At 39.2% G+C, this 27,811-nt stretch overlaps 1 protein-coding gene across 24 annotated transcripts in view; it reads right to left on the minus strand.

The window, feature by feature from the left end:
- The window catches only part of MAP4 (microtubule associated protein 4), a 207,912-nt gene that overhangs the window by 55,394 nt on the left and 124,707 nt on the right, over positions 1–27,811 (minus strand). For 23 of the 24 annotated variants that reach the window (XM_040445206.1, XM_040445216.1, XM_040445205.1 and 20 more), the window contains 4 exons: positions 11,640–11,762; positions 5,562–5,675; positions 2,616–2,750; positions 668–1,834 (listed from right to left, as the gene is read on the minus strand). In XM_040445206.1, coding sequence (XP_040301140.1) covers positions 668–1,834; positions 2,616–2,750; positions 5,562–5,675; positions 11,640–11,762 — 1,539 coding nt within the window. The remainder of the gene's footprint in view (positions 1–667; positions 1,835–2,615; positions 2,751–5,561; positions 5,676–11,639; positions 11,763–27,811) is intronic. The other variant, XM_040445210.1, reaches the window with a different exon arrangement.

Here is a 27,811-nt window from a genome sequence, read left to right on the forward strand (position 1 = left end):
AAAACCACACAAGTTTTAGAGCAGCAAGATTTCAGCTGTTTTTCCACCTTTCAGAAACTCGATTCAGGAATGGTTTTTGAGGAATGAGCGATGGTCCTCAGAGAGCAGCAGAGAAATGGAGTGGTAGCTAGACAGTGAAGTTGGGAAAGTTTTTGTTTTGTTTCACATGGGGAAAAATAACAGATATTTGTACATTGGTGGGAATGAGCCAGTGGAGAGGGACAAAGATTGGTGAGAGGCAAGAAAGGAAAGAATGGCTAGGGCAGCATGCCTAAGTAGGCGAGAGGAGATGGGAGCTAGTGCAACCTGGAGAGACTGGCCACACCTAGGAGCAGGGACAGTTCACCTACAGCAACGGGAGGGAGGCAGAGACTATGGAGACAGCACACAAGTAGGCAGATGAGGTAGCACAAGTTTGTGAAGGTTCTCTTTTGTGGCTTAAGTTATCAACAAGGAAAACAGACCAGCAGAGAAATAAGGAGGAAGGTGTTAGAAACTGGAGGAGGGAGAGAAGGTGAGAAAGAACTGTCTAGAAGAGCAGGAATGTGTGTAGACTTGTAAAATACAGTGTAAGTATCTGTATTTTATCTGGCACAACGTGTGTCCCTCACCTTTCTGGAGACTACACGCTGGTAGACAGAAATAAGGAGTAAACTTAAACCCATACCTGGTGAAATGATAAAAGTAGATGCAGCTGATGGCCCCTCATCCCGGAGAGATTTTAACTGGGCCTCCTCACGTACTTCTTCCTGTGTCTGCGCAATTTCCATGTCCTTAGCTGGAACAGCTGCCACCTCCGTTTCTGAGGGTGGTGCAACATCCTTGGCTGGACTCACATTGTTGGCCAGGGTGACCTCTGTCCCAGGGGGCAGAGCCATATCCTTAGCCAGAGCGATCTCTGTTTCTGGAGGCTGAGGCACATTCTTGATCAGGGTTACTTCTGTTTCTGGGGGCATAGCCACATTCTTGCCCAGGGCCATCTCTGTTTCTACAGGTGAAGCCAGGTCCTTCCCCAGGGCCACATCTGTTTCTTGGGGTAGAAGCACATCCTTGCCCAGGGGTACCTCTGTTTCTTTCACTGGGGACGGAGCCATGTCTTTCACTGGGGCCTTTTCTGTATCTGGATGTGGAGCCATATCCTTGACTGGGGCCACTTCCATTTCTGGGGGCAGTGCCTCATCCTTGGTCAAGAAAATCTTGGTTTCTGGGGGCAGTGCCATATCCCCAGTCAGGGCCACCTCTGTTTCTGAGGACAAGGCTGCCTCTTTGGCTGAGGATATTTCTTTGGGTGACACAACGTCCTTAGCCAGTGCCATTTCTATATCTGAGAGTGATTCCACACCCTTGGCTGGGGTCATCTGTCTGTCTGTGGGTGCTACCATGCCCTCACCTGGGGACAAATCCATTTTTATAGGTGGTGCCCTCTCCGTTTCTTTGAATGGTATCGCATCCTTAGCTGGGGCTACCTCTGTGTCTGTGGGCAATACCATATCCTTGGCTAAAGATACATCTGTTTCTGTGGACAAAACAGCATCCTTCACCGGGGATTCTTCTGTTTCTTTGGGTAGTACCATGTCCTTGACTAGGACCATATCTGATTCCATAGATGATTCCATGTTCTTAGCCAGTGTCACATCTGATTTGATAGAAGGTTCCATGTCTTTAGCCAATGCCACCTCTGTTTCTGTGGCTGGTGCCATGTCCTTGGCTGGAGACATCTCTGTTTCTCTAGATGGTGCCATGTCATCAGCCTTCAGTCCCATCATGATTTCCAATGCTTCTGTTGGTGCCCTCTCTTCTGCTCCCTTCTTCACTTCTACTTCTTCAGCTGGCTCTAAGGGAAATAAGTTGGAAATTTAGAACCCATCATCGTCTGCTCATAGGTCTACATTCAAAACTTACTTTCTGAGAGCATAAGAGTATCTAGATTTTGTGACCACAACACCCTGAACATAACTAAGAAGCTGTCTAATTAATGTATTTGTGCCCACTCTTTGATAGTCCCAATACTTCGAAGAATAGGATACTAAGAGAATAAATCGTGGAGGAGGAAAGGAAAAGAAGAGTTAAAACACAGGTTTAAAAATAACAACAACACGGGTACACAGTTATTTTAAGAATGGGAGGGGCGCCTGCGTGGCTCGGTTGAGCGGCCAACTTTGGCTCAGGTCATGATCTCGAGGTCCGTGAGTTCGAGCCCCGCGTCGGGCTCTGTGCTGACAGCTCAGAGCCTGAAGCCTGTTTCAGATTCTGTTTCGCCCTCTCTCTGACCCTCCCCTGTTCATGCTCTGTCTCTCCCTGTCTCAAAAATAAAAATGTTAAAAAAAAAAAAAAAAAAAGAATGGGAACTTGTGGGACATCCAGAAAAAAAACCTTAGAGTTCCAAGTCTGCACTGAACTGAAAAGGATGTTCTCTGCCCACGAACCCCAAGTGCTGTATTTCAATTTTGCCTTCATTTCTCCAGCTGTGAAACCAGTAACTGAAGTAATAAAGGCATTTGTGATAGTTCTGAAACTTTATCTATACTGCTGTCCACTGCTAATCAAAAAGTCTGATGATTTAAACGGACTATGATACCGTAACCGTTAAGTGAAGACGGGTTCTAATAATTTACCTGCCGTGGGCTGCAGAGGCTGTGTCACAGCCATCGGGGAAATGAAGGATTCCGGGTGTGGAGAGTTTGGGGCTTCCACAGGCCACTCCTGAGGCACAACATTTGCAGGAGCAAATGTGTCACAGGGAAACAGACCTAATATTGAAACACAAACACACAGATTGTTGAAACTGGGTCAACAATGGGGAAAAAAAAGGCATCTGATATTTAAAATCAGCTTTATACACTGCCATAATGACACGAACCTAAGCACCAGTGAAAAACAAAGGAAGTATAAAGAAAAACTGTTAATGTTCTTTATGTTTGGGCAAATATTTTAAATTTTTTTTTCAACATTTATTTATTTTTGGGACAGAGAGAGACAGAGCATGAACGGGGGAGGGGCAGAGAGAGAGGGAGACACAGAATCGGAAACAGGCTCCAGGCTCCGAGCCATCAGCCCAGAGCCTGACGCGGGGCTCGAACTCACGGACCGCGAGATCGTGACCTGGCTGAAGTCGGACGCTCAACCGACTGCACCACCCAGGCGCCCCTGGGCAAATTTTTTAAATGGCTGTCATGTCATTATAATCAGCATTGGTTGGCAGCCTCCTACAGTGCACTGCAAAGAGTCAAAATACCAAAGACTGAACGCAAGCACCAATATCGCAACTGAAGTATAATAAGGGATTGTGAATCTTGATTTCCTCATCTGTAAAATGAGATCAATATTTCCCTCTGCAACGTAACAAGACAGTTTTGTGAAAATGTTTTGTAAATTATTAAGAACTAGGACAGATGTAAAAGGATTATTACTATGCTGTCCATCATCAGATAATAGGGGATTTAATATCACGTGGTCCTTGCCATCAGGAGTATTATGATTTAGCTAGAAAGGCAAGACAGACATGTACCAAATAGTCTATAGTATGTACTAAGTGGGCTAAGAGTTTAAAAACAATTATGAGGACCAGAATAGCCACAGAAGGCTTCAGAGGAGAAGCAAGAGCAGAAAGAGAGGACAGAGCAGTCAATTTCAAAGATGGAGAACCCTGAGCAAAGTATGAAGATGCCAACAGGACAAGAATGTTTCTGCAACTATGAAGTTAGTTGGATTCAAGTGGATTTTGCGTACCAGAGAGGGAAAACAGAATTAAGACCAACAATGGAAGAAGGATCTGGAAAGCCAGAGAAATTTAGATTTGAAGAGAGAGAGAGAGAGAGAGAGAGAGAGAGAGAGAGAGAGAGAGAAAGGGTGTGTTAAGGTCTTAATGAAAATGACATGATGAATACAGAATAGGGCCTTGGTGGCAAATGCAGCAGGCATATTTGGAATGAATTTAAAAGGGAGCAGGAGTCCTACTGAGGTGGTCTAGGTGTCTAGTGTAGTGACAGGGGCTTACATGGGGTGGCCCAGGCAGGGGGGTGTGTTGTGTGGCAGGGGAGTAGTGGGAACATAAAGAAACAGAAGAAAGATGCTGTTAAAAAAAAAAAAAAAAAAAAGAAGCTAAGGGAGCCTGGGTGGCTCAGTTGGTTGAACGTCTGACTCTTGATTTTGGCTCAGGTCATCATTTCACAGTTTATGGGATTAAGCCCTGCATCAGGCTCTGTACCAACAACACAAAGCCTGCCCGGGATTCTCTCTCTGCCCCTCCCCTGCTTGTGCGCTCTCTCTCCAAATGAATGGATAAACTTAAACAAAAAAACATTTTTTTTAATTTAAAAAAAGGAAGAAAGAAAGAAAGAAAGAAAGAAAGAAAGAAAGAAAGAAAGAAAGAAAGAAGCCAATGAGACTAAATGACTCACTAGCTGGCGAGATGACAGAAGTCAAAGCCACAATCAAAGTATTAAGAGACGACATGGATAGCATCACTTAACATCCTTCCTCCTAGAGATATTCAGTCCAAACAAAAGCATAAATGCAACATATTATTAGCCAGGATCTTAACAAACACAAAATTATAAGCATTGCTGAAGTGGGACTTATTGGTGAAGGAACTTCACTGAAGGGACTTACTGAAGGAAACCAGAATGTCACCCCAAAATATGCCTCTTTGACATAAAAATTATTTTGAGCTGAAGGTAATGTGGGAGTAGCAACCAGAGAAAAAACTTCCCCCTTTCTGCCTAAAGGCGGGATATAAATTCTCCTCTTCCTGGAGACAGACTCTTGTCAGCCCAGAGAGGGCGCCAGAGGGATCGGCAAGCAAACCTTACTCCATTAGTTCCTCCCATGCATTTTCTTCCCACAGTTAGCCACTCCTGGAAGCCTAAAACTGCTTTCCTTTCCCTGTCGTTTCTCTACCAATTTATGGTTCTTCATTGAAGATGCTATATAAACCAAAATTCTAAGCTACCATTTTGAATTACTTTTCTCCCATGTGATAGATGCTGCATGTTGACAAACTGTTTGTCTCCTGTTAATCTTGTCGTTAACAAGTCCCAGCAGAAAACCTAAGATGGGAAGAAGTAAAGTTTCACCTCCCCCACAGTACCCTGGCCACGTTCATGTTACAAATGATACAACAAAACCAGGAATAAGGACACTACTAATTGAGATCTAAGATCTGTTTAATGTTTACCACGTATCGGATGCTGTAAGAAGTGCTTCTACAAAATTTTACTTAATTATCACCCCATCTTTAAGGAAGGAACTAGTGCTGGCCCCACTTTATAGGTAAAGAAATCAAAGTTTACAGAGGACATAACTTGCCCAAGGCAATGAATTGGTAAAATGTGGAAAGAGAATCTGGCCCTATGATAGTGTATTCAAGATCCCATGAGAGGATATGATCAGACTCTGAGCAGCCCAACTGTGAACTCTCTCCTGTGACCAATCTAGAAAGAGACTTGTTACAGCCAGAGCCAATAAACATGACTGCCTAGTGGTTAACTTCAAAGGTGATGGGTTAAAGGCCACATTAATTGTTTGGAGTTAAGCAATAAATCCAGTTGAAGAAGTCATACCGTAACTGTCTTGCAGGGGATCATTTTGTTCTGTAAATGCTGAAGCACTGGTTGTTCCACTGGGGAGAAAGAGAAAATCTTCCAGGCCATCATCATGATGCATTTTAAAGGGATCTGGAATAAAGAAGGAATTTAAAATTCATTCCCAGTGAATACAACTAAAATGATTAGCATTCCTTATTAGCCTATGATGAATATTGATTGGTTACATGTGTGTTGTCAATATAAGTGAAATAAGTTGAGATAATATGTGACTGAAAATGGTAGAGAATCACGAATTCCTTTGTTACAAGTTAAGAGTATGCAATCTCATATTCTCAACGATTTGATTATCTGAATCAGTCAACAAATAACAAACTAAAAACACAACTAATGGTCAATTCTATAACATGCTAAGAGGTGAAAGTACAGATCTGATTAAACTTTCAATATATATATTTAGACATTCACTTCAGGTTATTAAGGGAAAAAAAAAAAAAAAAGATAGCCAGGCAAGTAAAAAAGACATTTTCACCTCATGTGGGCATCATGAAGAAAACTACTTTTCAAAACCTGTCTGAATGAGACAAGGTAAACAGCTGGCGTCTGAAGAAGAGAAATAAGCTCCAGAATCAGGAGTTGCCATAAATAAAGTCACTCAAAACATCAGGGAAACTCTGTGCCTTCTTAGATGAAAAAAAGAGCAAAGCCAGTCAGATCGAGCAAGAATTTGGTTCTAAGAAGGCCTTCTCAAAATTTAGCACACATCTGAATCACCCTGCAGGCTTAAAGAAACACTGATTGCTGGGCCCTAAGAATCTGCATTTCTCACTAGTTCCTTGGTAGACTCGTAAGGTGCTTCATTTGTCAGAGGCAGCTGCATAAAAACCTAGGCCTTGGGAGAATGTTCATTCCTGTGGCTCTGAGGCAGCTGGACCACCCTCTTCTAGTAAGGGATGTCAGAAGCAGAGGAGACCATGGCACTGGGAAGTATGAACAAGCAGAAAGCAAACTGAGAAGCTGCTGGAGACAGAGGAGGCCCTAGTGCTGCTTCTCCAGAAGAGTGGGGGAGCTGGGAGAGGAGAGAGATTCTAACCATTCACTCTCCCCAGGATCACTTCGTTTGAAATGCTGCCGCTTGCTCTGCTCCTCAGGCTTCCACCGAAGGAAAACAGGAAGCTTAAACCATCAATGAGAGTAACTGCTGTATGGTTTGCACATTAGGATGGGAAACTGCTAACTTGCATGTAAAAATGAGTGGTTTCTACAAAGTTCTGTCATTTTCTTATTACTTTTTTAGTGGGTGCCTCTAATATGGCAGACTCTGTGAGCTCTAAAAACCCAGAGATGTGTAAGATCAGGGTTGAGAACATTTAGCAGAGGGATGTTTTAGTTCAAGTCAAGGATGATCTTCCCTTGATAAATATTTAAGCTGAGAACTAAAGAACTAATTAAGTGGTTAGAGAAAGGAAGACCTTTTCTCTATCTGCATTCCTTCCCTTAGTGATCTCATCTAATCTCACAGTTTAAAATTCTGTGTATAAATTAATGACACTCAAATTTGTACCTCGAGCCATCTAGATATCACCCCTTATTTCTTGACTTTCATATCAAATTGCCAACTCTTAATGTATAAAATAAAGCTAAAATGTAGTATGTTTCCCAAACTACCCCTCATGAAATCTTCCCATCTCTAGTGGCATTCTATCTTTTTGGTCAAAAACACTGGAGTCATCCTTGACTTCTCTTTCATACAAATTTGATTCATAAGAAAATTCAACTGACCTGACCTTCAAAATGTCTCCCAGAACCTGTTTTTTTTCCCCTACCTTCAATGATTAGGGTGTCTCACAGGTTGTAGTCAAAGTATTGGCCAAGACTGTGATCATCAGAAGACTTGACTGGGGCTGGAGAACCTGCCTATACAATGATTTACTTACATGGATATTGACTAGAAGCCTCTGTTCCTCCCCTATGTGGGCCTCTCCATAGCATCTGGCTATCCCCAGGATGAGTAAACCCAGAATGACCAAGATGGAAGCCACAGTGTCCTTTATAACCTAATCTTAGAAATGATATACCATTATTTCTGTCATCTATTCTACTGGTCACACAGACCAACCCTGCTACAATGGGAAGTTACTACTTAAAGTTGTGAATACCAGGAGGTGGGGTTCATTGGAACCATCTTGGGGGTGGACTACCACACTTGACTTTCAAGACATTATATTTTTCTGGCTTTTCCCCAACATCAAAACCGGCAATTCCTTTGAAGTTACCCTTGCTGGTTCCTCTCCTTCCTGACTTGAATTAGTAATTAAAAACTACTCACAAGAAAATTCCTAAGTTGGCTTCGCTATTGAATTCTACCAAACATTTAATGAAAAATTAAAACCAATTCTTCATAAACTCTTCCAAAACTAAAACTCAAGAGGGGAGAACACTTCCTAACTCCTTCTATGGTTGGTATTACCATAGAATGGTATAACTCTGATTATTACTCTGATACCAAAACTAGACAAAGACATCAGAAGGAAACTACAGATCAATATCTCTTCTAAACACAGATGCCAAAATGTTCAATACGTTTATGAATGTGCCAGCACCATGACCAAATGAGATTAATCCCAGGAATGCAAGATTAGTTTAACACCCCAAAATCAATTAATGTAATACATACATATCAGTAGAATAAAAAATGAAATCACATGGGAGCACCTGGATGGCTCAGTCAGGTTAAACGTCTGACTCTTGGTTTCAGCTCAGGTCATGATCTCAGTTTGTGGGATTGAGACCCACGTTGGGCAATGCGCTGACAATGCAGAGCCTGCCTGAGATTCTCTCTCTCCCTCTCTCTCTGCCCCTCCCCTGCTTACTCCCACTCTCTCTCTCAAAAAAAATAAATAGATAAATAAATAAACTTAAAATAATAATAAAACCACATGATCATTTCAATAGGTGTAGAAAAATCACTTGACAAAACCCAACACCCTTTCATGATAAATCAAACACTTGACAAATTAGGAATAGAAGGCATTTTCCTTAATCTAATAAATGGCATCTATAAAACACCCACCACTGACACCATACTTAAAAAATGGCAAAAGACTAGATGCTTTCCCTCTAAGACTAGTAACAAAATAAGGATGTCTGCTCTCACTACTTCTAGTTATCATTATATTAAAGACTCTGGCCAGGAAAATTAAGCCAAAAAAAGAAATAAAAGCCATCCAGATTGGAAACGAGGAACTAAAACTGTATTTGTAAATGACATGATCTTACATATGGAAAATCCTAAGGAATCCACTAAAAAACTATTAGAACTAATGAGTTCAGCAAGGCTGGAAGATACAAGATCAATATACAAAAATCACTCGTGTATCTACATCCTTCCAATGAACAATCTGAAAATGAAATTAAGAAAACAATTCCATTCACAGCATTAAAAAGAATAAAATACTAGGAATAAATTTTACAAAAGGGAGTATAAAATTTATGCTCTAAAAACTACAAAATATTGGTGAAGGAATAAGATATAAATAAACAGAAAAACATTCTATGTTTATGGATTTGAAGATAATATTGTTAAGATGGCAAAACTCCTCAATTTGATCTATAGATTTAATGCAATTCCTAACAGAATCCCAGCTGATTTCTTTATAGAAATTGACAAGCTGATTCTAAAATTCATATGAAATGCAAAGGACCCAGAACAACCAAAATAATCGTCAGAAAAAACAAAGTAGGAAAATCTACACTTCCCAACTGCAAAACTTACCACAAAGCAACAGTAATCATGACAGTATAGTGCTGGCTTAAGGACACACATATAGATCAATAGAACAGAACTAAGAGTTGATAAACAAAACTATGTATCTATGGTTAACAGATTTCAACAAGGATACCAAGACCATTCAATGGGGAAAGAATAGTCTTTCCAAAGACTGGAGACGGGACAACTGGATATCCACATGAAAAATAATGAATTTGGACCTCTACCTCTCACCATATAGAAAAACCAATTTACAGTGGACCGAAGACCTTAATGCAAGAGCTAAAATTATAAAAATTTTAGAGAAAAACATAAGGGTAAATGTTCATGACCTCAGTTTGGAAATGGGCTCTTAGGTATGACATCAAAGTATGAGCAACAAAAGAAAAACAAGATAAACTGGTCTTCAAAATCAAAAACTTTTATGCATCAAAGGACACTATCAAGAAAATTAGAAGACAACCCACAAAATGGGAGAAAGCATTTGCAAATCATAAATCTGATAAGGGTCTAGTTTATAAAGAACTCGTACAGGACACAACAAAAAGACAAACCAATTAAAAATGGGACAGAGGATTTCTCTAAGGAAGATATATAAATAGCCAACAAACACACGAAAAGTGAAAAAGATAATCAACACCATTAGCCAATACAAAAATGCAAACAAAAATCATAACAAGATACCATTTCATACCAACTAGGTTAGCTCTAATTTTTGAAAAAGAAAAACAAGCATTTTTAAGGATGTGGAGGAATTACAAACCTAATCCACTACTGGTGGGAATATAAAATGGTACAGGTGCTTTGGAAAACAGTTGGGCAATTCCTCAAATTAAACACTGAGTTATCATATGATCAGCAATTCCAGTCTAGGTATTTCTCTCAAGAGAAATTTAAGTATATGTCTACTACACAAAACCCTTTTTAAAACAGCATTACTGACAACAGTAAAGAAAAAAAAAAGGAAACTGCCTATATGTTTATCAACTGATGAACAGATAAACAAAATGTAGTATATCCATACAATGCAGTATTATGAGGTCCTCTGAAAGAATGGAGTACCGATCCATGCCACAAACCACGAGTCCTTGAACACTTGCTAAGTGAGAAAGCTAGTCACAAAAGACCATATATTATTCCATTTCCATAAAGTGTCCAGAATAGATAACTTTAGAGAGACAGAAAGAGATTAGTGGTTGCTTAGGGCCAGGGTGGATAAGGAGATAGGGAGTGATATTTAAAGAACACAGGGTTTATTTTTGAGGTAATACTAAAAATCCACTGAACTATATATTTTAAATGGGTGAATTGTATGGTATGTGAATTATATCTCAATAAAAAAAGCTGTTTTGAAAAATTATATATCTAGCCTAGCCAATAATTGGAAAATGGATAGAACATCAAGTACTAGATTATTTGGAACCAGTTATAAGCTCCTTATTAATTGGATGGCAAAAAAGAAGCCATATATAAGTGCAAACAAGACAACAGCTCTCAACCTGGCGTGGTGGCAATGATGCTATCACTTTGAGGTCCTTCTGCAATCCATTCCTGCCACCATTTCCAGCTCTAGCCAACTACACATATGCTTTCTGTCTCTATAGATTAGTTTGATTTTATAGAAATGAAGTATGAGGGGCGTCTGGGTGGCTCAGTTTGTTAAGCGTCCGACTCCTAATTTCGGCTCAGGTCATAACCTCATGGTTTGTGAGTTCTAGCTCCGCATTGGGCTCTGCACTGACAGTGTGGAGCCTGCTTGAGATTCTCTCTCTCTCTCCCTCTCTCTCTCTCTGTCCCTCCCCTGTTCACGTGCTCTCTCCCCTCCTCTCTCAAAATAAATAAATAAATTTTTTTTAAAAAGGTGAATAAAAAAAAAGAAATGGGGTATGAGTCCTAGTTTTCCCTTCTGTCAAATGAGGATCATATGTACTTGGCAGAGTTAGGTAAGAAACACAGAAAATATGTATAGAAAGGCTCTAGCACTGTGCCAGGCACAACACAGATATTCAACAAATGGTGCTATTATTACTGTAGTAATTCCTTTTGGAAGAATTAGGTTCTAAGGTACTACTGACCATTAGTCTTCAATGAGTATGAATTTCAGTTAAGTTACTCAGAACAGGCTTTAAATCTAGAGGGGTGTGTGCCTCAGATGAAGGGATCAAGAGGAGAAAGGGTCAACTAAATTTTCAGGGTAAATGAGTACACTTTGGTTGTACCTGACAAGCTATACTTAGGCTAAAGGGTTCTATGTGAGCAGTGGCTGTAAATTATTCATGTTTATGTCACCGCTCACACTGAGCAGCCACAGGCAAGCCTGCACTTACCAGTCTGGGTAGGATTCACCAACTGTTCAGGTTCGAAGCAGAAGTTTGTATTTTCTGGCCAGTTCTGGATGTTCTGATATCCTTGGAAGGTCATTTTCTCGTCAAGGAATGGAGTTGGAGACCCTTCAAACAGAAACACAAAACAAAAGTTATAAAATACTACTGTCTTCCCTTCCACTAGAATTGAGTTTCTACAAGCATTAGAGCTAGTACCATAGGACAAAATCATACCTAGCTAGTGCATTTGAAGACCATTTTTTTTCCCTTTATTAAGACAGAAAAACAATCAAGATGCTGGAAGCACAGGTTGTTATATAAGGTTAAAAACATCATAGGATGACTTCTGGTTATGATACATGAAAAAGTTAGTGATTTTCATCCACAAAGGAACAAGTATAAAATTGGGACAAAACTGGGAGGCTTGGGTGGCTCAATCGGTTAAGCATCCAACTCTTGATTTCGGCTCAGGTCATGATCCCACAGTTTGTGGGTTTGACCCCTGCATCAGGCTTTGTGCTGACAATGGAGAGCCTGCTTGGGATTCTCCCTCTCCCTTTTTCTCTCTGCCCCTCCTCCACTCATGCGTGTGTGCGCGCGCACGAGCTCTCTCTCTCTCTCTCTCTCTCAAAATAAATAAACTTTAAAAACCAACTGGGACAAGACTGTCAACAGCAATCATTTCAAGTCACCAAAATTAAAAAAAAAAAAGTCAGATCTAAATAAATGCGGAGACATACTACGTTCATCAATGCAAAACTCAATATTGTTAAGATGGTAATTCTCAAACTGACCACTATATTCAAGGCAATTAAAAGTGTCAGCAAAATTTTTTGAAGATGTCAGAATGGAAATGCATAAAAACACAAAGCAGTCAAAACAATTTTGAAGAAAAGCACATTGGAGGACTTACATTACTTGATTTCAAAAGTTACTTTTACAAATGTACAATAACCAAGTCAGTGTTGTACGGACCACACATTAGATAAATGGAGCAGAACAGAGTTCAGAAAGAAACCTAAGTTGTGGATGACTGGTTTTTAACAGAGGTGCCAAGGGAATTCAATGCGGAAAGGATAATTTTTTTCAACCAGTGATACAGAAACAGTTGGTCACTTACCTCACACCACATGCAAAATCTAACTCCAAATAGATTAAAGACCTAAATATAAACATGTAAAACTAAAAACTTGTAGAAGAAAACTAGGAGAAAAATCTCTGTGACCCTGGATTAGACAAAGACTTCTTAGACATGTCATCAAAGGTAGGATCCAAAAAAGAAAAAAATACTGATATACTGGACATCATGGTAATGTAAAACTTTTGCTTTTCAAAGATACCATTAAGAATATGAAAAGAGAAGACCCCAACTGAGAGAAAATATTTGCAAATGGATGAATCTGATAAAGGACCTGTATTCAGAAGAGATCAAAATCTGTTACAACATAATCTACATTAGCTAAGTTTTAATAAGAGAGAAACAGTTCACTTATCACATTAAAAACTTAATATATTTATAAGTAACTTAAATATTGGTACATACTGTGGATTCAAAACTGTGTTTAAGCATTTAATATGGAGGAAAAGCGACTTCACTCTTTGCTTAGTTTTGTTTATACTTGCTGTGAACAATGTGTAAACTTTTCTTTAATTTCCCTTATACTTTGTTTGCTCTGATCATATTTATTAAGATGTTATTCTTTGTCTGTTAAGTCTAATGATAAAAAATTAAGACTTGGAAAAAATCTCTTCCAACACAGTTATAACACAAGCAACTCAATTTTAAATGGGGAAAAGATTTCAACAGACATTTTCATCAAGGAAAATACACAAATGGGTAATTTGCACACGAGAAAAAACTCATCATCATTAGTCAATAAGGAAATGCAAACTGCCATCACTATGAGATGCCACTACACTACAGAACTGCTAAACCAAAAGACTGATGATACCAGGAGTTTGTGAGGATATAGAGAAAAAGGAAGCTTCTTTCATTCCTGGAGGGAATGTTAAATTCTTTTTTTTTTTTTTTAATTTAAAAAAAAAATTTTTTTTTAACGTTTATTTATTTTTGAGACAGAGAGAGACACAGCATGAACGGGGGAGGGGCAGAGAGAGAGGGAGACACAGAATCGGAAGCAAGCTCCAGGCTCTGAGCCATCAGCCCAGAGCCCGACGCGGGGCTCGAGCTCGCGGACCGCGAGATCGTGACCTGAGCTGAAGTCGGGCGCTTAACCGACTGAGCCACCCAAGCGCCCCGGGAATGTTAAATTCTTTAAGTAAATACTAAATAAATACTTTAGAAAATAGTCTGGGGCACCTGGGTGGTTCAGTCATTTAGGCGTCCGACTTCGGCTCAGGTCATGACATGATCTAGCTGTTTGTGAGTTGGAGTCCTGCCTCGGGCTCTGTGCTGACAGCTCAGAGCCTGGAGCTTGTTTCAGATTCTGTGTCTCCTCTCTCTCTGCCCCTTCCCTGCTCACATTCTGTCTCTCAGAAATGAATAAACATTAAAAAAAAAAAAAAAACTTTTTTAAAGAAAATAGTCTGATGGCTTCCTTTTCTTATTAACAGCTTAACTGAGATAATAAATTTACCCTAAATTGTTTTTTAAGCTTTATTTATTTATTTTGAGAGAAAGAGAGCATAAGTAGGGGAGGAACAGAGAGAAGGACAGAGAGAGAATTCCAAGCAGGCTCCACACTATCCACGCAGAGGCAGACGCATGGCTTGAACTCACAAACCGTGAGATCATGACCTGAGCAGAAATCGAGTCGGATGCTTAACTGACTAAGCCACCCAGGAGCCCCTAAATTTACCCTTTTAAAGTGTAGAATCCAGTGGGTTTTACTATATTCACTGAGTTATATAACTACCACCACTATCTAACTTAACATTTTTATTAACTCCAAAATCCTATACCCGTTCCCCTTTCCCACTTTCCCCCAGCCCCTAGCAATCATGAATCTACTTTCTGTTTCTGTGAATTTTCCTATTCTAGATATATCACATAAATGTAATCATACAATATGCAGCCTTTTGTGACTGGCTTATTTCACTAAGCACACTGTTTCCAAGGTTCATCCTCGTTGTGGCGTGTGTCAGAACTTCACAGCTTTGTACGGCCAAATAATACTCCATTGTATGAATATACCATAGTTTATCAATTCATCTGTTGACATTTGACTGTTTCCATTTTTTGGCTATTGTAAACAACGTTGCTATATACATTTAGGTACAGGTTTTTGCATATGTTTCCAATTCTACAGAATTTCTGGGTCATACAGCAACTCTTATGCTTAACATTTTGCAAATCTCTCTCAAAAATAAACATAAAAAAAAGAAATGTCTATTCAAACCATTTACCCATGTTTTAATTGAGCTATTTGGGTTTTTTAAATTATTACTGAGATGCAAGATTCACTTTCTTTTTTAAATTCAAGCATAGTTAACATACGTTTTATTAGCTTCAGGTGTACAATACAATGATTCAACAATTCTATACATTACTCAGTGCTCATCACAGTAAATGTACTTTAAAAAAAATTTTTTTTTAATTTACATCCAAATTAGCATATATTGCAACAATGATTTCAGGAGTAGACTCAGTGCCCTTTACCCATTTAGCCCATCCCCCCCTCCCACAAACCCTCCAGTAACCCTCTGTCTGTTCTCCATATTTATGAGTCTCTTCTGTTTTGTCCCCCTCCCTGTTTTTATATTATTTTTGTTTCCCTTCCCTTATGTTCATCTGTTTTGTCTCTTAAAGTCCTCATATGAGTGAAGTCATATGATTTTTGTCTTTCTCTGACTAATTTCACTCAGCATAATACCCTCCAGTTCCATCCACATAGTTGTAAATGGCAAGATTTCATTCCTTTTGATTGCCAAGTAATACTCCATTGTATATATATACCACATCTTCTTTATCCATTCATCATCAATGGACATTTGGGCTCTTTCCATACTTTGGCGATTGTTGATTGTGCTGCTATATAAACATGGGGGTGCAGGTGTCCCTTCGAAACAGCACACCTGTATCCCGTGAATAAATGCCTAGTAGTGCAATTGCTGGGTCATAGGATAGTTCTACTTTTAGTTTTTTGAGGAACACAGTAAATGTACTTTTAATTGCCTTCATCTATTTCACCCATCTCCTTACCCACCTTTCCTCTGGCAACCACCAGTCTGTTCTCTGTATTTAAGAGTGTGCTTTTTGCTTTTTTACTTTGTTCTTTTGTTTCCTAAATTCCACATATGAGTGAAATCATATTTTATTTGTCTTTCTCTGATTTATTGCATTTAGCATTCCACCCTTGAGATCCATCCAAGATTTATTTTCTTGAGGATATCCTTAGCACAAAAAAATTTTAATTTAGATAAAATCCAATTTTTCTTTTTGAAGATTTCATTTTTAAGTAATCTCTACACCCAACATAGGACTTGAATTTACAACACCAAGATCAAGAGTCACGTGCCACTCCGACTGAACCAGCCAAGTGCCTGGACAAAGTCCAATTTATCTGGTTTTCTTTTGTCACTTGTGCTTTGGAGCCCTAAGAAACCACTGACTAATCCAAGGTCATAAAGATCTATGCCTAGGTTTTCTTGTAGGAGATTTATAGTTTTACCTCTTATATTCAGGTCTATGATCCACTTCGAGTTTGTTTGTTTGTTTGTTTGTTTTACGTGGTAATAGAGGTAGGGGTGCCAACTTCATTCTTTTGCACATAGATATTCAGTTTTCCTGGCCCCGTTTGCTGAAAAGACTATAGCAGTCCCCCCTTATTGGTGGAGGATATGTTCCAAGACACCCCAATGGACTCCCGAAACTGCAAACAGTACTGACCCCTACATATACTACTATTTTTCCTATTCATACATACCCTATGACTAAGTGTAATGTATAAATCAGGCACACCAAGAGGTTAACAATAACTAACAATGAAATAGAATAATTATAGCAATATACTATAAACAAAAGTTATAGGAATGTGGTCTATCAAAATATTTTGGTGTACTATGTTCACCCTTCCTGTGATGATATAAGATGACAAAATGCCTGTGATGAAATGAAATAAGGTGAACGACATAGACACTGTGACACAATGTTAGGCTACTGCTGACCTGATCTGTCAGAAGGAGAACCATCTGCTTCCATAAAGCCGCTAGCCATGGATAACTGAAACCATGGAAAGCAAAACCGCGGATGAGGGGGTACTGCTGTGTTCTTCTCCCTTGATTTATTTAGCACCCTTGTTGGAAAATGTAAGAGTTTATTTCTAGACTTTGACAGTTTCTTAAAATGTTTCTTAAAATGTTAAACACACACTTACCACATGACCCAATAATTTCAACCCTGGGTTGAAAGAGAAATGAAACCATATATCTATATAAAAACCAGTATATTAATGTTGACAGCTGCATTATTCATAATAGCTAAAAATCAGAAACCCAATGTTCATCAACTAGTGAATGGATAAACAAAATACGGTGCATGCATACAGTGGAACAATATGCAGCTGGCTATATAAATGGGAATGAACTACTGATAAACACTATAAAGACAGGAAATAGAATAGTGGTTGCCTAGACTGTAGGTAGGAATGGGAATTGAGCATAAATGGGCCCAAGGGAATTCTGAGGGTGATAAAAATATTCTAAAAATGGATTAGGGTGACTTTAGTATATACTTCCTTGTTAGGGGTATGAACTTTTGTTGAGAGGGGCATAAAAGTCAATGAGAAAGAAGTTTTGGAAGGCTGAGTAGCCACAGTACCAAAGTTTAAAGTTTCCCTACTGTCTTCCTTCTGGAAAACAGACTAAGACCTAAGGAAGACATGGCTGCAAGGAGAAGGCTCCGCTACAAGGTACTTATAAACATTTCTATGGCTGCTAACACACCAACTGCTAACCTCAAGGCGAACAGGGGGTGGAAGTGGCACGATGCCTCTTTAATTAGTAGCCAACTCATTAGGCTGCCTCTAGGTGTAAATGTTCCCCTTCAAGGTTGCCCTTTATCTTCATGTTTCATATAATCATTTAAATCTGATTTCACCTACATTAAGTGCTTTGGGGGGGAAAGGAGAGAAGAAGAATAAAACAAACACACTTAACCTAAATTTGCATTTTCTTTTTTTTTAAGCTAATTTATTTGGGGGGGGGGGAGAGGGAGAGAGAGAGAGAATGAGTAGGGGAAGAGGCAGAGAGAGAGGGAGAGAAAGAATCCCAAGCAAACTCTGCACTGTCAGGGCAGAGCCTGATGCAGGGCTGATCTCACAGACCTTGAGATCAAGACCTGAGCCAAAACCAAGAGTAGGACACTTAACCAACTGAGCCACCCAGGCATGCCTCAATTTGCATTTTCTAAAATGGTCCTTGAGGAACATCTCCTGGGAGGATCTTGGCTATCTGAAGATTTTTTTCTATAAATGTTTTTACTCACACATAATAAATATGTGGACTTTAAGTGATTTCCCATGCCTACAAGAATGGGAGGTGGATAATATACTCGAATTTTAAATAAGATATTTAATTATCACTTTCTAACTAAAACTCTTCTTACATAAATAAAACATGTAATCCCTAAGAAACTCATCTGCTGGATGGAGAGTTAACACAGTAAACGGCTAACGCTCCTGGGTTCTGTGTGTTAACCAGAGCCTTTAGCAGGAGTGGTTTCTCTCTGGTGGTTATGGGCACTGACCTGCATGCAGCTAAGAAACTTCTGCTCTAACTTATAAGAAAAGGAAACATCACTTCTTCAAAACAGATTTTTTCCAAAATTTAAGCAATGTTTGTCACAGTGCCTTTTTCACATGGGAACTGATTGTCATAATCGTCTTTCATCAGTGATGTTTACAATGGACAATATAGATATTCCACACATAGCTATTCCCAAGGTCAACTCTCACTAAATGACAAAAGTAAATGCCTCCTGTTGTGGTACAATTTGGGGCCAGAGAGAAGAAAAAATTTTAGCAATACAGTTCAGATACGGAGTCTACAAGCAGCAGGGACGAGAACACCCGGTACTCTAATGTGGTCCTGTAAATTCATGTCTAAGCATCTCCAGAGGTTTGAATGCATCACCTCCATTTCCTCCAAGCACCTCCTCCTCCTTTTGGTCTCTCCCCACCCCCCCCCCCCTGTATGCTTTCTCTTTTCTGCCACCCTTTAGCTTTAAGAGAGCCAACTTTAAATGGCATTTCAATACAAGGAAGTTCTGCAGAGCTGACTATAGTCAAACTGCGTTAGTTGTGGGGTTTAATTTCCTATAATTTCCTGTAATACTTAATATGTATTCATCACTATTTCAGCAGACTTACAGGCCCAATTTTATAGAGACCACATACTTGTTTTTACACAGTGCTGGAGAAGTGGAGAAAACATTTAGCAGAGCCAAATATGAGTTGAGGCCATGGGTAAGAATGGGTAAATAAGGAGCACACCAATTTGAATAGAAAAACCTTGTGGAGGACTACAGTTCTTCACAAAGGACTGCTAGAGAATAGCTAGGACATCAAAGGCCAAAAAAGTAGACCCCAAGGTTTATCTGCCTGTATCCCTCCTAAAGGGGAACCACTCTATTCCCTTCCAGATGGGCCTGGTGCAGCGGTCTATCATGGAGTTTTTGCTTCACTGACCAAAGGGGTACACTTGGGACTCATTCATTCAGGCCAAAAGTCCTCTGGAGAAATCTGATACACAGACCTGACATTTTGGATCTTGAGCCACAATGACATACTGGGCCGCCAGTGGCCCTCTTTGCCACTTTGAAAGAGCCTGCCTGAGAATGAAGCCAAAGAGAGGGCAAAGGAGAAAGGCAGAGTGTAAGTGAGTGAGTGAGTGAAGCAGAGATAGAACAAGGGGAGGACAGAAAAGCAAGAGAGGGACTTATGAGCCAAGTAGGATTCTAAAAGCCTTTAGGTGTTAAAAAAAAAAAAAAATCTAGCTGTAGGCAGCCAACAGACACATAAATGTACAGTCCCTAGTTCTTAGAATAGGAGATAAATTGAGGAATGTCTAAAAACTTAAGAAATCTATAATTTGTCTATAACAGTCTGAAGGTTTCTTCAAAGGACAGAAAAGAAATCTAAACCGAAAGTAGAAAGAAAGAAAACTGGACTGGAAATGAGGAGATCCAGGCTCTAACTCTGGCTGCCACTTAACTCCGGGCATGACTTCAAGACTTGTAGAGCCACAGACTACTATACTAACTTAGAATTAAAAAAAAAAAAAAAAAAAAAAAAAAAAAAAAAGGTTGTGATACACAATTTTTAAAATGCATTTTAACTCTAAATTGTGAGACCTCTAACATCCATTCATCTTTATATGCCTCAAAAATCTAGTAAAATATAATTTACACACAAGTACTCAGAAGTTACTGCTTAAATGGAAGTACTTGGACATCTGTTAAGCCAAAAAGATTATAATAAATAAAAAAAAAAACCCACAATGTCCTTGGGGTTCACAAGTGGCATATGGAGGAGGGAAGAAGATAAGGTGGCAAATATTTGGATAAACACTTCTTAAAATCACTAAAAATATAAATAATACATTATCTTACCTCTCACATCACAAAAGCACAAATATAACAACAGAGCCCCACTCTGGATTATTAAAAAGAAATTAACCAGAAAATGATAGGAGAAGACAGTTTTCTGATGCTCTGAAGTTGAAGCTAAGAATTAATCTGTAACTGACTCCATAGTACTATAAGCAACAGTCTCAAACCCTGGTCTTTGGCTACTTTCCAGAATAATTTTTCCTCCCCCCCCTTATTTATTATTAAATATTTTAATAAATCTATAGCAGAGTTTAAACAACAGAAAGGGAAGGCAGGAGGGAGGAAAATAGAACAAACAAGTAAGCAAGCAAACAAAGGGATGACCCTGTTCTGATCAAAAGCTTAAATGTAGAAATTTGGGACGGCTTTTTTGTCTCTCTTGGTCTTAGTAATGACCTCTAAAGGATATTTATTCTTTATTACAATATTTATTACAATAAAAAGCATGCTATTAGTATTTTTATATTCCATAGAACTTCCATCTTTGGCTTGCTTCCTGAATTAGAGAAGATGCACCCACCATCTACTGTTTCAAAGTTCATACAGGCAATTTGTTTAGGGCTTCAACATGACAAATGCTTCTCCCAGAATAACGTAAATGTTGGATGCTAATCTAACACTCTTCCTCATCCGCTGAAATGAACCGATGGCAGGGCTATTCCCCACTACTTCAACAGGAAAGTCACACTCCAGACAGGCCAGACCCTCGCAGCCACTGCCGAAGCCCATGCTTCTCCTACCCCTCCCAGTGCCTGTGCTCATCAGATGAACCTCTGCCCACTGCTGGACTCACATCCCAGAGCCATGACTCAGGTGTCCGTTTCCACACAGCTTCTGTCATAACTTTAATGCTTAGTCTCCTCCTCTTAGCAGTTTTGACCTTCATTGTTCCTAGGAAACAATTTAGTCCCTGAACACATATTTCCTTATTAGTCTATTTTTTTTTTTTTTTACTTTTTAAATACTTAAACCTTTAAGTATGTTCATCACTTAAATAATTCATTACTTAACATGTATTAATCTTGTTGCTCCAATCCATTAATATGTTTCTTTGAAAAATAAAGACTATGTTTCTATTACTTTATTTCTTCAAAAGGCCTAGCTCACTGCATGACACAGAACAGCATTTGATAAATAAGCTGTTATCAAAATTATCACAAGGTCCTTATTCTGGACTGGATTATTTAAGTTAATAAATTCACACTATATATAAAATTGCTTGGAAAGTGATTTACATTTAGTATGAGAAAGCATAAGGAACCCCAGGAGATTTTACACAAGAGCCTATCGTGTCTAAAATAAATTTTAGAAGACCAGTGATTCTGCTTACCCTTTGGTTAAAAAGAAACCCATAATTTCAGGGGGTTTTGTTGTTGTTGTTGTTGTTGCTGTTGTTGTTTTATTGAAGTATAGGTGACATCAATGTTTACCAGTTTCAGGTGTACACATAATGATTTGACAATTCCATACATTACTCACTGCTCATTATGGTAGATGTAGTCACTGTCTATTGTCATATGTTATTACAATTATTGTTGACTATATTCCCTCCGCTGTACTTTTCATCTCTGTGACTTATTTATTTTTTAACATTTTTATTTATTTTTTAACATTTTTATTTATTTTTGAGAGAGAGACAGAGAGTTAGTATGGGGGGAACAGAGAGAGACAGAGACACAGAACCTGAAGCAGGCTCCAGGCTCTGAGCTGTCAGCACAGAGCCTGACATGGGGCTTGAACTGGTGAACAGGGAGATCATGACCCGACCCAAAGTAGGATGCTCAACCAAGTGAGTCACCCGGGAGCCCCAATATACCTGGAAATTTGTACCTCTTAATCCCATTCACCTATTTTGTCCTTCCCCCCAACCCACCTACCCTCTGGCAACCACCAGTTTGTTCTCTGTATTTAAGAGTTTGCTTGATGTTTATTTTGTTTTTTAGATTCCACATGCAAGTGGAATCATATGGTAATTTGGATTTCTGACTTACTTCACTTAGTATAATACCCTTTAGATCCAACCATGTTGTCACAACTGGCAAGTATGGTGTCTAGATGCGGGGGGGGGGGGGTGTCTCTCGACCTGATGGGTGCCCCCAGATGCAGGGTGAGGATTAGGTGGAAGCCAACAGCATGGGAGGTGAAAGAATTCCCGAGGTAGAACAAAAGAGATAGAAGTTTACCGAATACACGGCAGGGGAGTGGTGGGCAGGACAGCAGAGGAACTTTTTTGTTGTTGTTGTTCTTTTTTATGGCTGAGTAGTACTGTTTTACACACACGCGCGCGCGCGCACACACACACACACACACACACACACACACACACACCACATCTTCTTTATCCATTCATCTATCAGTGGATACCTGGGTTACTTACATATCTTGGCTATCATAAATAATGCTGCAATAAACATAGGGATGCATATATCTTTTCAAATGAGTGTTTTTCTTTTCTTTGGGTAAGTACCCAGTAGCAGAATAACTGGATCTATTTCTATTTTTAATCTTCTGAGGAACTCCCATACTGTTTTCCACAGTGGCTACACAAGGGTTCCTTTTCTTCCACATCCTAGCCTACACTTGTTCCCTGTCTTTTTTGTAGAGACTGCTTTTAGGCAACAGACTTGAGCAATGGAAACTTGAGCAAGGCAAAAAGACCCAAGGCGGCAACCACTAGGCTAACTGCAAACAGGCTCTTCAAGCAACCTACCTCAAAATAGCCATAGGCCCTAAATGACCAATTACGACCAGGCACAATTCCTAAGATTACCAAAAAAGGGAAAATTCCTGAGGTCTCCATACTTCCTCACTCCACCCTATAACTGTGGCCCCTCACCACCACCTCCTTGCAGTCTCTCTCCTTTGCTGTCCTGCCCACAGGACAATGTATTCATTAAACTTCTATCTCTTTTGTATCGCTTTAGGTGAATTCTTTCACCGCCCACACGGCCAGCCCCCAACCAACTGGGACACCCCACATTTGGTGGCCCCTCATCTGATCGGAACCCCCCATGTTTTTAATTCTAGTCATTCTAACTGGTATGAAGTGATACTTCATTGTGGTAAAAACAAAAACATCTCAAAAAAATTTTTTTAAGATTCTATTTTTAAGTAATCTCTACACTCAATTTGGGGCTTGAACTCACTACTGGGCTATCGAGAGTCACATGCTCTACTAAGCCAGCCAGGCACCCCTAAAACCCACAATTTTCAATCAGATTTGTGAATACATTTTCTTCAGACATTCTAGGGAAGAAACATGCATCTCTCATTTTAAGATGCAGAAGGCACTGGTTATCTTCCCCCCATAGTGATGGGGCAGCACAGCCTAAAGCGGCTCTCTGGGGAGCTATGTTGAGAAGAGCCAGCCTCCAGCCAACAGTATTATTAATGAGCAAATCTAACAGAGGCTCACTCCCACATCTTCATTCAATGCTACTGACCTAGATTTCCTTCTTAAAACTCCACAGCAAAAGCAGGCAAACTCCCTTTCAGGAACCGTTAGAATAAAAAAAATTTTTTTCCAGCATAACTGCAATCTACTCAGACACTGATTTCAGTAAAAAAATGAAAGATGAAATTCTAAATATGAATCAATTTACATAAAGCAATGGAAATAACACTAGATACCTTGGGTCTCCTATAAACGATTCAAGAATGGGAAAAAATACAGGCCAGTTTCTACTGTGAAATTAGATCATTTAGTAGTAAAGGCAACTGGTTATATACTAAAAGTGCCAACTAATCAAGCAGTAATATCTATATATCAAAGCCAGAACAATTCTATCAGATAAGATCCATTCCAAGTGAAAGACCAATAGATTTTAATATAACAGAATACAAAACATTCACTGATAAGGTTTTTAAGAAACTACCACTTGTCGATTTTTTATAACTTCTTTAAAAAGTTTTTATTTATTATTTTTGAGAGAGAGAGAGAGAGACTGAGCACTAGCAGGGAGGGGCAGAGAGAGAGAGAGAGGGAGACACAGAATCCAAAGCAGGCTCCAGGCTCTGAGCTGTCAGAGCCTGAAGAAGAGCTCAAACTCACAAGCCATGAGATGATGATCCGAGCCGAAGTCGTACATTTAACTGACTGAGCCACCCAGGCACCCCTGTAACTTTTTTAAAATTTATTTTGAGGTGGGGAGGAGCAGAGAAAGGGAGAGAGAGAATCCCAAGCAGGCTCCGTGCTGTTAGCATGGATCCCGACATGGGGCTCGATTCCAGGAACCATGAGATCATGACCTGAATCGAAATCAAGAGCTGGATGCCTAACCAACTGAGCCACCCAGATGTCCCTACTTGTCAAGTTTAATGTCAAATCAAAGAATATCCAGTTACCTGAAAAGGAACTGTCAAAATACTCCTCTTAACTACATATATGAGACAGGTTTTCTTCATATTCTTCAACTCAAACAACATATTGTGACACACTGAATGCAGAGGCAGCTTTGAGAATCCAGTTGTCTTCTATTAAACCAGACATGAAAGACATTTAGAACAACGTAAAACAACACAGTCCTTCCAACTAAACTCCTTTTTGAAACTATACTAATTTTTTACTTATTAAAATTCTTAATGTTAACATGTAATGATTATTAGTTATTTTAAACTAATAAATCTTTTTAACAGTCTCTCAGCCTTAATATCTAATTTGATAAATACTGGCAGAGATAACCCATATCAACAAAAGCTCTTTGGGGTCCTTAATAATTTTGTAAACATACAACTGACAATGAGCTGCACAGACTTAAAGTATACAGTCTGGTAAATTTCAACATATGTAGACTATAACAAGAGAGTGAACATATTCATCACCTGAAAAGTTTCCTACTTTTGTTCCTTTTCCTAAGTAGGTTCCAAGCCCAGTATGGAGCCCCAATGTGGGACTTGCACAACCCTGAGATCATGACCTGAGCCAAGATGGAGAGTTGGACGCTTACCCAACTAAGCCACCCAAGCACCTCATAGTTTCCTACTTTTTAAGCCATGAAGTTGTCTTGATATCAATAGGTTTGAGAACTGATGACATATTGGAGACATTCTCCCTCTACAGAATACTGCTATTTATTTGGAAAGACAAAGAAAAAAGATAAAGAAGAAGCACTGATTGGAGCAGAAAAACTCAGCTCTTTGGATTAACTCAGTTAATTCCTCTGAACCTCAATATCTCACTTATATCAATGAAAGGACTGTACTAGTATCTATCTGCTCTCTTAGCTCCCTTCAGTTCTAAAAGGCCATTAGCCCACATCCCTACACACACACTGTAGACTCGTGTAAAGCTAACAATCGCTCTTCTAGCTCTTTCTCCCAATGCCACCTCCAAGCATGATCACTCTTCTAGCTCCTTTCTACAACTCCCCCAACTCCCCTACCTCCAAGCATCAAGAAGTCCAAAACAAAGTTCAAGCTTCATAATGCTTCTATGATACAAACTTAGCCATCTCTGAAATGAGGAAATACATAATACAACATCTTACAAAGAGCTAAACTGTACCATGAAGGTGTTTAAAATTCATGAAAAGAGAAGTAAGAAAATTAATGCTGGCAAGAGGGCTTCACAGAAAAGACAGGGGGCAATCTCTGAATATGGTTTTTTTTAAGTGAAAAAAAATTTTTAATGTTTATGTATTTTTGAGAGAGAAAGGAGGGTAGACAGAGGGAGACAGAGGATTTGAAGCAGGCTCTGCACTGATAGCAGAGAGTCTGATATGGGGCTCAAACTAAGAACCCCAAGATCATGATCTGAGCCAAAGTCGGTCACTTAATCAACTGAGCCACCCAGGCAACCCTCTCTGAATATGGTATTTTCAATTACTGTTAACAATGTAAATAACACATTTGAGAAAGTCTTAGATTATTACTACAAAGAGAAAACAAAATTGAATAGGCAAATAGCACATATATACCCATATATTATAGAATAGTAAAATAATTGTGGCAAAATGTTATTCGTTGGTGAATCTGGAAAAACATACATATGTTCCTTATTTGTTCTATTCTCTCAACATTTTTGTATCTTTGAAATTATTTCAAAATAAAAATTTCAGTAGTTCTATTTTCTATAAATAGAAAAAAGCAACAGAAGAAAGCCAACTCCTCAGGCTTTCAGCCAACTCCAATTTTTATAATAAAATAGATTTAAATATTCATATCCAGCTATATTAGGATGTCTTTGTACTAAATAGACAATAAAAGCCCACCAACCTTCCTAATCTGAAACTAAACAATCTTTGACATACTTAAAATGGATGGGAGACTTTTTTTTAGGAGTTCATAGTTCTAATAATATTTGAAAACATGAAGCATTGCAGGTCTCGAGTGGGAAGGAAATTATGACTATGTGTTAAGTTTCTTTCTGGTTCACTGTAAAACAAACCAGCACACTGGTCTTAGAAATGTCCTAAGAGATCACATGATATGCTTCTTTTGCTTCAACTATAAATCCTGCCAGATGCTTCCCACAGTGGGCACAGGTGAAGGATGCCACTGTGAGGCCAGAGTACATCCTAGGTGAGCAGTCTTTTAGCTATAAACACTACACTGTTTTTAGTTGTTCCTTTTACCTCCTGTGACACTGAATTTACTACTATACCGAATGTACACTGTTCCTAAAAAGCACGCGTCTCTATACTTCCTTTCTTAGTCTCCAAAGAGGTTGTTACATACTCTCCTCTCCAGCAGCCTCCATGCCAACATATAAGCTCTTACTTTACAGAAAAGAATATTCTTCAACTGCCCTTTCCTCTACCACAAACTTACCTACATGAGTTCCTCATTACTTTTTTCTTACCTATTTATAAGTATAATCCTCCACTTTTATTTTTTTTATTTGAAAAAAAAAAAAAGCTAAACCAGAGAATATGAGAAATACAGGTCATTCTCTTTTCCAAGGATACCACTTATGCAAGTATGTCCTTTCCTTCTCCCTTGCCATCCAGTCTTCCAACCTCTGTGACTGGCTTTTTTTTTATCCCTTCTCTCTTTACTTTTCCTCCTCTGACTATAAGCATAATTAAATCTCTAGCATCTTTAAAACACAAACAAGGGCGCCTGGGTGGCGCAGTCGGTTAAGCGTCCGACTTCAGCCAGGTCACGATCTCGCGGTCCGTGAGTTCGAGCCCCGCGTCAGGCTCTGGGCTGATGGCTCGGAGCCTGGAGCCTGTTTCCGATTCTGTGTCTCCCTCTCTCTCTGCCCCTCCCCTGTTCATGCTCTGTCTCTCTCTGTCCCAAAAATAAATAAACATTGAAAAAAAAATTAAAAAAAAAAAAAATAAAACACAAACAAAACCCAAATTGTATTAAAGAAAAAAAAAATCTCCCATAGAAGAATCTATGGATTAAAACAAATTTACATTCTAATTTCAAATAACTAGTTATTAAAAAACAAACAAGTGAGAGGCACCTGGGTGGCTCAGTTGGTTGAGCATCTGACTTCAGCTCAGGTCATGATCTCACAGTTTGTGAATTTGAGCCCCACATTGGGCTCTGTGCTGACAGCTCAGAGCCTGTGTCTCCCTCCCTCTCTGCTCCTCCTCTGCTCACGTGTCCATCTGTCTGTCTCTCAAAAATAAATAAACATCAAAAAAATTTTTTTAAA

This window comes from Herpailurus yagouaroundi, unplaced genomic scaffold (genome assembly GCF_014898765.1).
Source record: "Herpailurus yagouaroundi ecotype Mexico unplaced genomic scaffold, PumYag 193, whole genome shotgun sequence".
Lineage (NCBI taxonomy): Eukaryota > Metazoa > Chordata > Mammalia > Carnivora > Felidae > Herpailurus > Herpailurus yagouaroundi.